The sequence below is a fragment of the Lissotriton helveticus genome, chromosome 11 (genome assembly GCF_964261635.1).
Source record: "Lissotriton helveticus chromosome 11, aLisHel1.1, whole genome shotgun sequence".
Taxonomy (NCBI): Eukaryota; Metazoa; Chordata; class Amphibia; order Caudata; family Salamandridae; genus Lissotriton; species Lissotriton helveticus.
The window spans coordinates 647,211,573-647,228,821 of record NC_136072.1 but is presented as its reverse complement, the minus strand read 5'-3'; the positions used below and the strand labels follow the sequence as shown (position 1 = coordinate 647,228,821).

The following is a 17,249-nucleotide window of genomic DNA, read 5'->3' as shown; positions in this document are numbered from 1 at the left end:
ATATAGCCTCTCTGATTATGCCATGGCTTATACCTTAGTAGTGTTTGAATATTTGTAATCCCCTTATGTTGCCCAGTCTCCAGAGATCTACATACTGGAGCTGAAGATAGTGATAAGCATTAGTTCCATGGTTAGAAAGCGCTTTTGAGTCTATGCAAACCTACTAACTTGTATGTTTTAAGGGTTTTCAACAACACTTCTCTAATCTGTTCCCATACTGAGAAATGTTGGCAATTTTCTCCTGGAAATGGCAGACGTGAACCTTCTTCCAGAGTTGGGGAAAAAAGTGGTTGGAGGGAAAGTGAACTTGCAAACACTCAGATTTTCGCATGAGCAAATCTACACATGCATATTTGCTAAGTGCAGTTCCCAGATATTTTCTAGGAGTACGATTTCTTGTCCAACTTCAATAAATTCTTGGGAATTCACGAAAGCCGTATAGCTGCACTTAATGCAAAGACATATACTATGGGCGCACTTTTGAGACTTTCTTTAATAATTAGGACTTTAATTTGGTCTGGGGTTGACGTGACCTTTTGAGTTTATTAAAATGATGTCTCTCTCTGTATCGTCTGGCTTCACTGTGAGTGACAGCATTCTGCTCTTTCACAAGAAGCTATTGGCACACAAAGGAGTTTTGGTCAGTGCCAGTAACTACTGTGGCAGTGTGCGTCACGGAAAGAAAAGTAAGTGGAGGAAGACAAACTGACTTTTGACTCTAACTCTGAAAGCTGAGCAAATGTGAAAAGATAACAAGATTTAAAGGCATTTTCATTGCTCATTCACTTTGTTAGCAAGCAGAACACCTGTTGTCAGCTCACCAGAATGAGCAAGTAGGCCTTAAAAACAGCTCTTCCTGATTAGATTTGGATTGCCATAGCGAGTGGGCGAGGGGAATTTTCGAGCCCTGGTGAGCTTAGCTGTTATCCTCCTGTCAACAATGGTTTGGGAGAGTATGGCTCGAGGATCCTCAGTTACCAAAGGAAGCACCTGCGAGTAAGTGGGTATATAGGCCCACAAGGCACATAGTGTTCATTGGCCGCAGTGCCAGGCTGGCAGAAGAAAACATCTTCTTTCATATGGTAATCAGCCAATCTGATTCCCTGTTTAGTGGAGTGGTAGGGAATACACCAGGATTTATTTCGGAAGTGGAGGCTTGAGCCCCCAAGCTCTAAGGGGTAGGCTGTTGGATGAGGAAGTTGAGTTCCCCGTGTGGGGAGCGGAGCGGGAGGCGATGGCGTCAGGGCCCGGACCAGGCTCCAAGTAGGACATCTGTAAGAAGGGAGAAGCAGATCAGAAGGGGTAATTCCGGCTGGAGTAACTCCATCAAGATGTTTGTCTTCATAGCCACAGGGCAGATAAAAGGTCCGGGACCTCAGACACCCTCTTCATCCCCATTGCAAATGAGGCTCCCTCCTCCATGACAACAGTAGGAGACAAAGCCAGTATCTGGGGACAAGTGCAGTCCACTGGCATACGCCAAGTCCTCACACCAGTTGTCCTCGTTTAGGGTCTAAGGGCTGGTAATTATAAGGACTGAGTGGCCCCCTCCCTCTTTCCCAAGTCCTAACCCATAGGAATAGGGCTCAGGCTCCCGCCTGGATGGAGAGCCTCCAGTTGGCGTCAGACAACGCTCATCCGGCTTCCTGTCATAGTTAGGGATAAGAATGGGGGACGTCGGCAGTGGGACCGGTGCCAGGGAAGGTTGAGGTAGCTCAACCGGCATTGGTCCGGATTGGTCCATGGATACAAAAGGACAAACGAGGGCGATTTAGAAGGCGGAAAGCCAGTTGGGGCCACTTCCTACCCCACGGGGTCTGAGCACGCGACAGCAGCCATGGACCACCCAAATATAAGGTGCATGGCCTCAAACTCAAGGAGTTGGGATGGGGTCGTACCAGCTCCTGGAAACTCAGGAGGCCCGGAGACGACCAAGGCACAGGCTCAACCGAGGTTCCTGGGAAGAGTGCTAGGTCTGTGGCATGGGCTTGCACAACAGATGAAATATTCATTTGTCATAGAGCTCCAGCCTTAACTTAACTTTGTCACATATTTTGTGAATGACAATTTGTCCTGTCTAATATATACTATCCAGTACTCTTTATATCCTTTCCTATTTTCCTCTTTCTCTTAAGATTGGGTTATTGTCTATATATTATACCTATTTTAATATATTGTATAGATCCTTATGTAGTATTTGGATGATTGATCTACACCTGTATTTGGTTCTTAATGCTGTGAAGTGAGAACTTTTTTATAATTGTTTTAATAAAATATTTTGTATAACTGCAAGTCTATATTTGCATAGTGGCAGAGTACTTTTAATTGAAAGTATATTTTTTACTTAGTTTGAAGTCAAGTCAGGATGACTGAAGTATGTGATCAATGAGAATGCAGTAATTATTGAGTGATAATTGGTTTGCCAAAAGAAAAACCTATATTTTCTTTCTTGAATGCCTACACTCCTCCGTCTCGTCAGATGACTTCGCCGGACAGGGCGAAGTTGAAGACCTCTTTGACTTCTTCTTGTTTCTTATTTTTGTGGAACCTACCCGAATGTCTGGACAATTTCAACAGGGATGATAATTTATGGCTCCGTGACGGATCATGGGACCTTCCTCTCGATCACGATCGAGACCGTCGTGGTGATGCACCTCGAGCAGCAAGGAGCTTGAGCAACCGCTCCCTCAAGGCCTTGGGAGCATGGCACGACAATCAATGCAGGTCTTGGCATTGTGGTTGGGCTCCAGACATCCGAGACAGATGAGATGTGAGTCCGTCACCGACATTTGCTGGGGACAGGCATCACAGACATCCCTGCCACACCAGGAGACAACGTCTCAAACAACCTTCGACAAATGGTAGAAAAGGTCAGTCAAAAAGTGACGAGGAGTATCTTTTTTCTTTATCTGAACTGACTGGCAGAAAGAAAATAAATCAGGCCAGCACGCTGGGGTGGCACCTATAGAGGCATTGCACACGTCACTGGGGGGCGGACGACATCAATGACGTCACACAGAGTCAAATGACACTGCCTAACGGCAAGTCTGATGCCTAGGGATAATTCTAAGGTAAGGATTACGTGGCTAGATATCTCTATTAGATATGAGAACATTTGTGAATCAGGCGCTAATGGAGTTGCTGAGTTGTAGTGTGATGCAAGTTCTGTATGGGAGGTTGATGATGAGTTTGGCTGCTGAGTTCAGGATGGTTTTAGTAAGTTGTTTGGTGATCCCAGTGTAGGGGGTGTGTCTGTAGTCCAACTTGCTGGTGACTAGGCATGAGTGACAGTTTTTCTAATGTTGCTTGACAGCTATTTGAAAATCTTCCTCAGTATCTTCAGGGTGTGAACGCAGGATGAATCAGGGTGTAGCAATGGCACTGACTTGTGCAGTCATGTCCAGTTTGCTGTTGATGATTATTTCGAGGTTGCTGGCAAGAGTGCTGTGTCTGAGTTTGAACAGTCACCAGTTAGAGTCCCATAATGAGGTGTTGTAGTCAGAGATCACTACTTCTGTCTTGTCAGTGTTGAGCTTGAGACAAATGGCTTTCATCCAGTTAACTTTGGTCATGCATGCAATTAACTTGTGTCTTGTATTAGGTGTTTGGTAGAGAGGGAAAGTATGAGTTGGGTGTTGCCGGCATAGGAGAGGATGTTCATGTGATACTCCAATGAGCAAAACAAAATGGTTTTCCACAATGTTTTCCCCATGAGGTGTCTCTCACAGACCCCACCATCAGTCCCATGGGGTCAGGATACCTCTGGAGAACATAAATATTTTTTCTTCAATAATTTCAAAACTACTTAATAGATTTACATCAAATTACAAAAAGCACTTTCATGACCAAGATCTAGCTTTCAGCAAAATTTGGTATAATTTGGTTTAGCGGTTCAGGCTGTAGTTGTGTCTAAAATCCATAAGGAAGATTTCATGGGAAAAAACGTGTTTTGCTACCCTCTTTTTTCTCAGCCCCTGCTTGACGAATCACCTCAACACTTTTCAGACAGCAGCTGAAGTGAGTGGCAAACTAGTTTTGAAAATTCCATGAAGATTCAAATGGTGCCAAAGTTATTAGCACAACAGGAAGTACTTTTCATATGGAAACTAGGTTGCAACTATAACTACCCACTGCTGGCAATCGCCAGCAGGATGGATGGATGGATGGATGGATGGATATAGACAGACAGACAGATAGATAGTTAGTTTCAGGATGAACCGTCAAGTGGGGGCCAAGAAAAACAGGAGTTGGGGGTCCCAAAGCACTTTTTCCATAGGGAAAATTAAACGACACAGAGCAAACAGCTGAACAGAATGACACCAAATCTGATAGAAAGCTAGATCTTTACCTAGAAACAGTGCTTTTTGTGGTTTTGTGTAATTCTGTTCAGCTGTTTTTTGAGAAATTAATGTTAAAACAAATAGTGGCATCTAGTTCGGTTGGACTACAGGACCGCCATATTAAAAGATACCAACCTGATTGGCTGGCCTCAACATCAACAGAGATGTTGGGCAGCCATTTTATTAAAAACTTATAAGGGGGCAGGGTAGAGGTAGCATGTCCGCTTAAGTCCATATGGGGGATGCCGGAAACCCAACATTTAAAAATAAAATAAAAAACAACTTTGTGTCCCAGATCTCTTGTGGTCTAGCGCAACCCTTAACCCCTTCAGTGCTCATGACAGAATGGTTCCGTCATGAGCATAAGTGCAAAAAATCCCTATGATGTAAACAGCAGAGGGATTTCCATTTTTCTTGTGTGCCTTGGGAGGTGGGGAAGAGCTTCCCCAACCTCCCAAGGCATATTTTTTGTTTTCCATGTAATGACAATCACGCGAGTGATGCGATGTCGTCATTATACCGAAAATGAAACTTAGTTTCAGTTTTGGGGCTGACCGAAACACATGGGAGAGGTATTGTTGGAAAGAGGAGAATCTCAGGAAACAAATACTTTAGATTACATTAAAAAATAGAAATTCACTAATAAAAGCAAAGGCTAAAGGGATGTTATAGTTAATTGACAATGTCAGTCATAGTTTTACATTTTAAACCTGAAAGAACCCATAAAATTGGCAGTTCTCCATTACTTTCACTTCGGCCATGCACTTCTAATGACCTTGCATATTCCATCACTCACAACACGTTCAATGACATGACGAATGACATAATATCACTGATGACATCATCCAAACTATTACTCCTCAATTACAAACAAATAAAGCATTTCACACATGTAAATAAACACTAAATCGGGCAGAATCATGTAAAGCATAAATTACACGCACATATCTGCATATAAAAAATTATTATAGTTAAGTTTACTTCTTCAAGACACCAAAAACATCTTATGCTACAAGTCACTATTACACAAAGCCTTTGCCTTGACAACTGTTCAGAGATCATACTTCCTCGAGACACCCAAGCCTTTTGTACCGCTTTATTAGGTAGCCAGGCCGCTAGTATGCACAGTCTTTGCCCGGTGCCTACCACTTTACGTAGACCACACTCCCTCCAGATAACTACGCACCCTTATGTGTCCAATCTCCTATTACACACAGCCTACACTGTGTGTATAACTCTTCACAGAAAGCTCACTCCTTCTAGACAAACAAGCCCCCTTAGGTGGTCAAGCCCCCAACTCCGCACAGCTATCGCCGAGCACCAGGCACTCTTAGGTGGCCAAGCTTCTACTACGCACAGCCTTTGCACTGTGTACAGGATCAGAGAGGACCTGCTTTAAGCAATTTAGGCTGGACAGTTCCTATTGGAAAAAGGTCAGAACTAATTTGTATTTGGCTACGTCTGTTCTGAAGTGGCATGTCCAATGGCCTGGGATATAGCCACCAAGTAAAAGCCAATGGTTGAGATTAATTTAAACATTCCATCCATCATTGTTCTGTATTCTTCACTAAAACATGACAATCACTTGCAGATGAGGGAAAGTTTGAAAGCTACTTACGTTTTAGGCTTTAAATGAAGAACATATTGTTTTCCTTCAGCCATAATCACATAGGATGCATCCTAAACACAGCAAAACCGTACCATTTATGTTAAAAAATATTATAGCTATACAAATACCAAATAATCAGAAACTTTTTAGTTTTCTACATGATGGAAAGAACATGAAAATAAATATTCTTTTCTCATATCCAATAAATCATTAACAAATAAAGGCAATGCCAGCAAATCTAAACCCCTACTTGTAATTTCTCTCTCTTAAATACAGTGAATTTAGGTATTTACGTAATACTTTTCAGAGAATTGATGCACCTCAAGGAACTTGCTGATTGTGTGAGTGCTTTGAAGATTCAGATAACACAAGAGTGAGAAATTGGGCTGTGAGTTGAGGGGGTGAAACTCTACTCAAGCAAGAGCCACAATCCTTGTCAGGGTGAACCACAAAAAGTCACTAAATGAACCTGTGCTTAACCCTGTGGTAGCTTGGCACAAGAGCAGTTAGGTTTAACTTAGAGGCAATGTGTGGGGGCCAGGCTTTGCCTGGCCGCAAGATGGCCGCACCTTGAGTGGGCCCTGCCGACCAAGCGACCAAATCCATCATAATACGACACCTGGAAGATGCATAAACCCTCCCAATGGTTAGTTTACGCTCATGACTGACCATCAGACTAGATCTGCCGAATTGCAGCCGGTGACCCCTGGCTGGCACGAGAGTCGGCCTATAGCTAGGCCTGCATGAAGAACAAGCGGCTGGAATCGACAGATGGAACTGCAGGAGTCCCGCTGACGATGGACCCCGGAGCTGGCTCCCCCTAACAACAGAGCTGCCCACTGACGACTGGTGTTCTCTGGGCGTCGCTGTGGGGTGGCTGCGGGAGACTGCTGCCATAACCGGCCGGGCCTAGCGCACCCCGCAGCGGGGCCTTGACATTGGACAGACGTGAGCAGGCGTAAAAAGGAAAATAGCAAAGGCTGCGGGCTCTACGGAGGCCCTGCGTACCAATGGAGCTACGGTTGGCCTTTCCACGCAGAGAAATGTACCGCAGCAGCAGGCTAGCTGGCGAGAAATACACCACCCACAGACCGCTGCGATTGCAGGAACACGATGCCTGGCAGGCTGAGCTAGAGCAGGGCGGAGAAAACCCAGAGAGGCTACCGCACGCTCCCTGCTGCCCCCCTTGCGCTTATCCCCCAGCACAGAGCACCTAGCTAACAATACTGGCACAACCACAGAGTGGAGAAAATAACCTGGCCTACTGCAATTCACCTGCTGCCTGAACACACTTGAGCACACCCGCCGGACCCGGCTGTCGGAACCCAGAATTTGCTATCCTCATGCACAGGCCGGCGGGTGCATAGCTGACACTGAGCGCACTTCATCGTGTTGCACTACGGAAGCCTACCCCTGAGGTTGGGCCTGTTGAGATCAGGGTCTGCCCTTGACGCGACCCTGCGGACTGCGAACAGGTGAACAGAGACCGGTGGGAAAGTGAGCCACATGCCAAATAAAGAGCCCAGAGACAACGATGGAACAGCTGCCCCAGCAGTGCGCCATGGGGTGCCAACACAGAGGATCAAGTGCAGGAAAATAATGAGTGGCAGATGTGGAGCAAGGTAGGAGAGACAACTGTGTGGGGCAGTGGGCCCGGTGTGGAGAACTGCAATAATGCGGGGGACTCTGCGGGGCTGTCATGCAATCCCTGTGGGGCCCCCGTGACCCACCTCCCGTGCGCACCGGGCCGTGGAGGATTCATAGTCATAGCGGCATTCACCCCATTGGCGCACGGGGACAAAGAATCTAGACATTTGAGAGCATCCCTTGCCTGTAAACGCTTGCGATGGCCTTAGAAGTCCGGCTGCTAGGTCTCAGCCCTGTAACTAACTTAGCCGGGGGTGCAAAGATTCATAGACTGTAAATCAAAAGATGCATTATTATGCTACTAGGGTGCTGAGCTATTCAACTTATCGGGGCCTGCTTCGGGCCGGGCCAGCATACCAGCTTAGTGCTGACACCTGTAAATTTGCAGACTTAGAACACAGGAGAAAGTTAGGGCACGACATCTGTGACTAGGGTAAACCTGACACCAAATAACCTATGCTCACATGCGAGGAGTGCGGGCACAATAGACCGGGTAACCCGCCTCAAGATACAGGGGGGCAGACGGCATAAATCGAAGATACCGACACCCAAGATGAAGATATATGCTCGCTCCTGTTGGATGTCAAGACCAGTCTATAAACTATTGATTCAAAACTGGACCTACACACGGTCCGGTTGGACCAGGTCCAGCAGTGGGTTGACTGGCACCAAGAGTGCATAAACCACATGGAAACATGAATATCGGACACAGAAGACCAGCTGGACAGCCAACAAAGACTGTTAAAATTGGATAAAGTGCTCAAAGTCATAAAAGACAAAAATGAGGACCTAGAATCATGCTGTTGCATCATGTTGGAGGCCTTCAAAGCCCTTAATCTTGATCCCTTACCCAGGGGCGGCCTTCCGCATGTGCAAGCTGTGCACCTGCACAGGGCGACCAAACCCCAGGGGCCACCACGCCAATATATATTCTTAATATAATAATCCTCTGAGGATGGATACATATTTGCGTGGCGGCCCCTGGCAGGGATTTGGCGGCCTCCGGCTCTGTTCCACTTCCAAAAACCCTGACCACCCCCTTCACTGGCCTCCGCGCTCCGCCCGGACCCCCTCTTCCGGGGCCCCCTACCTACGCTCCCTGCCCAGGGCCGCCATGAGCCTAGAGCCGCCCCTGCCTTACCCCCCCCACCCGCCCCAAAAAAAAGAATTGCGCTCATGCAGAAACAATCTCTGCGTGACAGGAATCCCGAAGTCCACAGCCATTCCCAAGATGGAGAGTTATGTTGGAGACCTGCTGCGAGAGCTATTTGGCACTGAGCTATCTGCTGTTTTTATTGTGGAGAGAGCACACAGGTCACTCAGACCTAGACCCCCCGTCTGGTGCCCCGGCCCAGCCCATAATAGCTTGAATTTAAAACTACTGTGATCGAGATGCGATCCACTGTTGTGCAAGAGAATGTGGGGAAGTACGTCATCAGGGCAACGTCCTATTCTTCTACCCAGATTTCACGCTGACAGTACAAGGTGCGAGACGGAAATTCCTGTCGGCCAAGCGAGCACTTCAACAACCTGGGGTGACGTATGCCCTGCTATATCCAGCTAGGCTGCAGGTATCACATAACGGCAAGATGCCCTTCTTCTCTGACTCCAAAGCGGCGATGAAGTTTGCCAAACACCTCAACAAAGCTAAGCGCACACCATCTAGATCCCCACGTCATTCTGAAGACGCCTGCACCAGCGACAATGATGAAGTGCACAACAGATTGATATACAAAGCCCACTCCACTCAAATAGACTTTATATGGGGGAGACTACAATGGGGATTAGTTACTTACCTGTAATCCTAGTTCTCTTCCAGGGGTATCCTCATCAAAGTCATAAGCACTAGAATATTCCCACCCATGCGCGGGACCCCGGAAACACAATCATATATGTGCCCCACATATATATATATTCATATATATATGTGAAAATAAGCAAATGCAGCATCATACACATCAGAGCTGAACAATGCTGTAAGGAATTCCCATCATAACATGAAAATATGCATTAGAAATAGGGAAAAACAAAAATAAAAACATATTTTGAAACTGTTTTAATGCTCAGCAGTAAGCAGAAAACTCTCATAAAGGACTGAAAGCATAGAAAGCTCCCAGGCTGCATTGCAAACACAGTCTAGAAAGACTGAAAAGCTAACTCATAGCACCATAGAGATAAACTGACACCGTGCCTTTAAGGCACTCATGACCCCCAGCTTCCCATCATGCCTCAGGGGTGACAGTTAGGTCAGTTGTTCTTTGCGGTGACTGAAAAAGCCATGACACAAAGAGTTGATAACATTCTCAAAACATAAAAAGTCCTTTGCCAGGGGAGGCGGGAGGGTTGCTTATGACTTTGATGAGGATACACCTGGAAGAGAACTAGGATTACAGGTAAGTAACTAATCCTTCTCTTCCAGGGGATCCTCATCAATAGTCATAAGCACTAGAATAGAATAGCGAGCCTCACCTCATCTCCTGGCGGGCAAAGTAGCATAACCAGCAAATCAACCGACAAAGCTTATAAAAAACTAAGCCGGTACAGATAGACTGCTATCCAAACAGATTTCTCAAGGAGGCTTGGCCCACTTGAGAATCAGCCCTGGAATCGGATTCTAAACAGTAATGCCTTGTAAAGGTATGTACCGATCTCCAGGTCGCAGCCTTGCAAATTTCAGACATTGGAACATCATGCAAGAAAGCCACTGTGGCCGCTTTCCCCCTAGTGGAGTGCGCTTTAGGCGACAACAGCAAGGGTCTTTTAGCTAGCTGATAAGCCAATTTTATGCAGGACACGATCCATCAGGAGATGGATCTCTTAGAGGCTGGGAAGCCTGTCCTCTTGGCGCCATAATTCAAGAATAACTGGTCCGTTTTTCTTATGCCGTTGTTACCCTCCAGATAGAATTTAAGCACCCTCCTGAGGTCCAAGGAATGCAGCGACCTCTCCGCAGGGGTCGAAGGGTTTGAAAAAAAAGATGGAAGGGAAATGGACTGATTAATATGAAAATTAGACACAACCTTAGGCAAAAAAGAAGGTGAGCCCTTAATATCACTCTGTTATGGTGAAAAACAGTGTAAGGCTCCTTCGCACATAGCGCTTGGATTTCACTTACTCTGCGCGCTGATGTTATCACTACCAGAAAAGCGGCCTTTTAAGACAGATACTGTAAAAAGGCCTTGTGAATAGGCTCAAAAGGGGGGCCCATAAGCTTGTCTGGCACAAGGTTCAACTCCCATGGAGAAGAAGGGTTTCGAACAGGGGGATAAACCTTCTTCAACCCCTGTAAGAAGTCCTTAACTACCTGCATTGGGAAAAAAAGAGGGTTGGCTGGGTGACTTTCTGTATGCCGTAATGGCTGACAAGTGAACCCTGATAGAAGCATACTTTAACCCTGATTTAGCTAGAAACAGAAGGTAAGGAAGAATGACATCCTCCTGTCCCTTCGTAGGATCAAAGTGACGTTCTACACACCAAAGGAAGAACCTTTTCCACTTGAACGCATATGACGCTCTTGTGGAGGGTCTTTTAGCCTCTTTTAAAATGTACATACAATCTTGTGGACGTTTCAAGTGTCCGTATTGCAGGACCTCAGGAGCCATGCTGCCAAGTTCAGCGAGGGAAGGTTGGGATGAAGAATCCTCCCGTCCATCTTGGTCAGCAGGTCCGGTCTGCACGGCAGTCTCCTGTGTGGAAGCACCGATAGCTGAAGAAGGTCCGGGTACCACCACTGCCGCGGCCAGTCTGGAGCTATCAGAATCATCTTCATGTTGGATCTGATGAGCTTGGACACCACCTTCGGGATCAGAAACAGGGGAGGAAAGGCGTAGGCAAATGTCCCTGACCAGTCCATCAAAAGTGCATTCCCCCTTGTCCCTGGACTGTGGAATCTGGACACGAAGGCGTGGCATTTTTTGTTTTCGTCGTCTGCAAACAAATCTATTGATGGACGACCCCATCGATGGAAAAGTTCTGCCAACACCTCGTCGTGCAGCACCCAGTCTGGCTGATCTTCGAAGAACCGGCTGAGTGCGTCTGCTTTGATATTTTGCTCTCCTGGAAGGTGTACTGCCACCACTGAAAGGTTCCCGGCTAGCAGCCAGTGCCAGATCGCTTGAGACTCCAGGCCGAGAGGGAGTGACTGCGTACCACCCTGCTTGTTTAGATAAAACATGGTGGTCGTGTTTTCTGTCTGGATCAGGACCGAGTTGGACTCGATCGCAGGTAGAAAAGCTTTCAGAGCAAGGTGGACTGCTCGCAGCTCCAACATGTTGATGTGGTAGGATTTCTCCTTTGCGGACCACCGTCCCTGCATCTGAAGGCACCCCATGTGCGCCCCCCCCATCCTTGCAGAGATGCGTCTGTCACCAACGATTGCACTGGAAGTGGCTGGTGAAAAGGAACTCCCACCATTCGATTCCGAGGCTGAGTCCACCACTTGATGAAGGATCTCGCTGCTTGGGAGAGCACGATCCAATCTTCCCAGCGACCCGTTGCTTGATCCCACTGGTCTTCTAGGTCTTGCTGCAACGGGCGCATTCTCAGCCGGGCATTGGGGATGAGAAATATGCAGGAAGCCATGGATCCCCGGAGGGATACCACCTGACGAACTGTTGGATTCTCCGTCTGGAGCAGAATCCTGCCCTTCTGCTGCATTGAAGAAAGTCTCTCCTCCGAAGGAAACGCTCTTCCCGTGTTTGTATCCAGAACGGATCCCAGGAAATGGATCGTCTGGGTGGGCTGCTGCACGGACTTCTCCATGTTTACATGAAGGCCCAGGTGGTGTAACTGCTGCAGACAAACTTGGAAGTCGCTCCTTACTTGCTGAGGGGATGGTCCTTTTAGAAGCCAGTCGTCCAAGTATGGGTAGACGAAAACACCTCTTCTGTGCAGGGAGGCTGCCACCACTGACATGCACTTGGTAAAGACTCGAGGAGCCGACTTTAGCCCGAAGGGTAGGACTTTGTACTGATAGTGTTTGTGCCCGACCACAAACCGCAGATACTTGCGATGACGCAGGGCAATCGGTATATGTAAGTACGCATCTTGGAGGTCCACCGAACACATCCAATCTCCTACTTGCAGATGTGGACATATTTGATGAAGGGCCAACATGCGAAACTTCTCCTTCACGATGAGTTTGTTCAGAAGGCGAAGGTCCAGGATAGGTCTGAACTTGTGCTCCTGATCTTTTTTGGGCCCAAGGAAGTACCTGGAGTAGACTCCCTTTCTTCTTTGAGAGGGAGGAACTTCTTCTATAGCTTGTTTTTGAAGAAGAGCCTTCACCTCCTGCCGGAGTAACTTTAGTTGGTGAGGACGAGATCTTTTCGGAGGAATGTCCTTTGGAAGCACACGGAAACGTAGTGCGTATCCATTGCGCAGTATATTTAGCACCCAACGATCTTTTGTGATGCTGCACCACTCTGCCAGATGTTGTGAAGCACTTCCTCCCACTGGAGTGGGCAACGGCACTAGAGGAAGCCACTGCTCATGACTTTCCTCCTTTTCTAGCCATGGTAGAGGATTATTGCTGGTGACCACCTCTACCTCTGTTAGATTTACGGCCCTGAAATTGGGACTTGCCCTGGCTCTTGTTTTGGGACCACTGAGGGGTTTGAACCCTCTGTTGAAATCCCTTGCGCTGGTTGGGCCTGTACCGATGCTTAAACTCTTTCTTCTTCTCTAGGCCGACGGCCTTGAGAGTGTCCAGTTCGGCCTTCATTTTGCTCATCTTCTCATCTGCGTGAGTGCCAAAGAGAGAGGAATAAGAGAATGGGAGGCTCAAGATTGTCTGCTGCGCATCAGGTTTGAGACCTGTCAGCCTCAACCGCGATGATCTTCTGGCGCAGATCCCGTGCGCGTAAGAATGCGCTAATAGCCTAACGCCGTCCGCTGCCGTGCTGATCATTTGGTTTGCCACCAGTGATCCCTCGGTAACTATCTCATCGAAGTCTTTTTGGTCTTCCTTTGGCAGCTTTTCTTTGAAGCGATCCAAAGAGTCCCATAAAGCCCTGTCGTAACGGCCTAACAACGCAGCCGCGCTGGAGACCTTTAGGGTTAAAGCCGCCAAATTGCAAACCCAAGAGTCCTGGGACCTGCTTTCCTTATCAGGAGGAACCGATGAAGAAGCAGTGACAGCATGCGTTTTTCGTGCTGCAGCAACGATCACTGAGGAGTCTGCAGGCGAATCCATCTTCACGAAGACGGGGTCTGAAGAAGCCGGTTTGTACTTCTTTTGGATGCGAGTCGGCACCGCCTTGATGGTAGCTGGCGACAGAAAGGTGTCCATTACCGGGTCAAGAATTCTTGGAACCAGGGGGAGTAATGGGCGAGACGCTGCCTTCTGATGCAGAGTCTCGAAGATCACTGTCGTTGCCACTTGAGGGACAGACATCTCGATGTTGAGTTTCTGGGCCCCTCTCTGAAGAACCTCATGGTATGTATTTATCTATCGGAGAGGCCCTCGAGATAGGGCTGTCCGATAGCGTAGGGGAATAATCCCTTTCCGATGAGCGGGTAGAAGAAGAAGAAGTAGATGGTGTTCTCCTACTTCTGCGATGGGCACTGTGTCTCCGTCCCCGTGATCTGTCTGTGCGTTCGTCCCGTCTGGGGGAACGTGACCTGTCATGCCTTCTCTCACGGGACCTTTCCGTACGCTCTCCCCGTCTAGGGGAGCTCACTCTGTCCACTTCTTGCACCAGTCTTTGTAGAGGAGACCTGTGGATAGGACCGGCATATTCCTACATTCGCCTCGTCGCTCAAGACTCCTTCCAATGATGCAAAGGAAGAAGCCACCTTGGAGACAAACGTACCAGGATCCTTCCTGAAGGAGCCGGAAAGAACATCTGACCTAACTGTCACCCCTGAGGCATGATGGGAAGTTGGGGGTCATGAGTGCCTTAAAGGCACAATGTCAGTTTATCATTATGGTGCTATGAGTTCGTTTTTCAGTCTTTCTAGACTGTGTGTTTGCAATGCAGCCTGGGAGCTTTCTAGGCTTTCAGTCCTTTATGAGAGTTTTCTGCTTACTGCTGAGCATTAAAACAGTTTCAAAACATGTTTTATTGTGGTTTTTCCCTATTTCTAATGCATGTTTTCATGTTATGATGGGAATTCCTTACAGCATTGTTCAGCTCTGATGTGTATGAGGCTGCATTTGCTTATTATCATATATATATATATGTATATATATATATATGTGGGGCACATATATGATTGTGTTTCCGGGGTCCCGCGCATGGACGAGAATATTCTAGTGCTTATGACCACTGATGAGGATCCCCTGGAAGAGAATTCATTTATACCGACACTAGAAACTGGAAAAACTCTATATTGTCCGATGGCTGGCATGGACATACATGAGATCTCCTCAACAATAGGGGAACATAAAGAAACTCTCGCTTGGCCACCCTGGTCCCTTCGACAGGGTTGACCGCAGGAGAAGCCATGGCCCCATGGAAGGATTTCCACAGACTAAGTTGTTTTGGTTATTTGGGATGCAGGAAGCGTCAGGGCACGTTGTCTTAAACTGTTTGAAGGGTTGGAGTGGGTCGTGGGGGGAAAGTCCACACTGTTATTTTGGCAGAAGGGAAATGTTCAAGTAGATGGGGAGGAGGGAGGTGGGAGGAGGGGACAGTCATCCTAGATGACACACTGACTTTGAAACTGATTTCCAAGACGTTTACTACCATTAAACGCTTGCATGTGCCGGACATGTTACTGCTGCAGGAGCCCCTTTGGCTCAAGATCGAGCCGATGCCATTAAGCATACCCATTTCCTGCTGCAATGACAAGCATTAATTGTCTAACTTGGAATGTGCAGGATCTTAACCACTCCAAATCCCAATTGACACACGCTTATCTTGCACAACACAATGTAGATATATGTTTCTTGCGCACCTGACCACCAGCACTATTACTAGACTGCGGGATAAAAGATGAGGTGAGATGCACCCCTCAGCATAATTGTGCTACAGCCGTGGAGTAGCAATACTGATCAGCAAAGACCTACCGTGGGGCACCACGCATACACTTATCGGTCAGGAAGGCAGATATGTAATAGAGGCAGGCATTATGTATAAACAACCAATGACGCTAATGGCAATATCCGGTCCTAACACAGACAACTGTGAATTATTTCTGAAAGCCTGGAGGAAGGTGGCAAACCATGACCCAGGAACGGTCCTGTGGGGAGGGGACATTAATGTTGCACTACAGGACACAATGAATCGCTCTGGGGTGTGACAACAACACACGTCCTCCGCCGGCACTTTCAACACTTTGGCATCTCGAAATCTGCTCACAGACACGTGTCAACACATGCACCCTTGGTCCCGTCTAGATTACTGGCTCATATCTAGTTATGCACTTGCAGGGGTCACGTTGGTCACACACCTCCCAAACACCTTATCTGATCACGCGCCAGTGCTGCTGACGATCCAGATCAAGCAAACTCTTCCGTGTGCCTTTTTGTGGTGACTCCCCCCGAATGTGCCACGCGGTATTCAGAGAAGAGCTCTGCAGTGCAATTAAAGACTACTTAGCGTAAAAACACTGGGTTGGTTGAGTCAGTCTCCATGCTGTGGGAGACATTTAAGGTGGTAATACAAGGCTGCTGCCTTGCAAAGCAATCTGGTGAGCTGCAAGCGACTCACAGCACATTAAACAGACTAGAGTCTGAAATAAAAACTCTAGAAAGGAACTTCTTTGGGAACCCTGATCCCTCTATACTAGCTGACATAGGGGGGAAATTACTGCTTATCGGGAGCAGGCTGTTGGAGAGACACATTACCTCGATCGAGAAGCCCAGGTGTGTAGAGATGGTGGGGGTGACTGACCGGGGAAGACACTAGCCGTACTACAACACAAACCTCACGCCTCTTCTTCTGTTACTGACCTTAGGGGAGCTGACTCCCAACTAGTCTCTAATCCGTCGAAACTAACGCAGATCATGTCCTCCTATTACGCCCAACTTTACACCGCTGCAGTTGACAATAACCCACTGGCACTACATGAATTTTTTGATTCCATCCAGCTCTTGTGGCTAGATTAGGATCATAGAGATTAGCTGGATGCTCCGATCATGCCAGTAGAGATCACCCAAATTATCGCTGGCATACCGGCAGACAAGGCCCCTGGACTAGATGGGCTGACACAGGCCGTTTACTACAGAATAGGCACCCGTACTCATTCTGCATCTCATAGAAATGTACCATGTGTCGCTGACAGTGGAACGACTCCCGCCATCACTGAGAGAGGCGGCAATAGTGACAATCCTTAAAACAAACCACAGACTTATGTGATTAATTGCCCCTACCCTTGATAAACAAAGGTAATAAGATCTATGCGAGAATACTGGCAAACCGTCTGTTACCCTTAATACCGTTAATAGTATGACCAAACCAGTCAGGCTTCATCCCTGGACGGGCCATGTCACACAATCCCTGTACTATATTCACGATTATGCACCACCTCCACCCGGACAACCAGCGACGGCTGCCTTATTAGACAGCACCAAAGCATTTGACACATTAGAATGGTCCTTTTTATTCCCACTGCTCCGACGTTTGGGACTGAGCCACAATTTTATCTCTAAGATTCAACTTTTACTCACTCTCCCCACGGCATGAGTCAGACTCAACAGCCACGTCTCG

At 47.4% G+C, this 17,249-nt stretch overlaps 1 protein-coding gene across 8 annotated transcripts in view; it reads right to left on the bottom strand.

The window, feature by feature from the left end:
- LOC144791723 (disintegrin and metalloproteinase domain-containing protein 9-like) overlaps window positions 1–17,249 on the bottom strand; it is a 2,314,109-nt gene that overhangs the window by 2,166,458 nt on the left and 130,402 nt on the right. For 7 of the 8 annotated variants that reach the window (XR_013602453.1, XR_013602452.1, XM_078666491.1 and 4 more), the window contains exon 3: window positions 5,959–6,020. The exons of the other annotated variant lie outside the window; for it this stretch is intronic. Coding sequence is in view for 5 of the 7 variants with exons in the window: in XM_078666491.1 (XP_078522617.1) it covers window positions 5,959–6,020 (62 nt within the window). In the remaining 2 variants the exon portion in view is untranslated. The remainder of the gene's footprint in view (window positions 1–5,958; window positions 6,021–17,249) is intronic. 8 annotated transcript variants of the gene reach the window in all.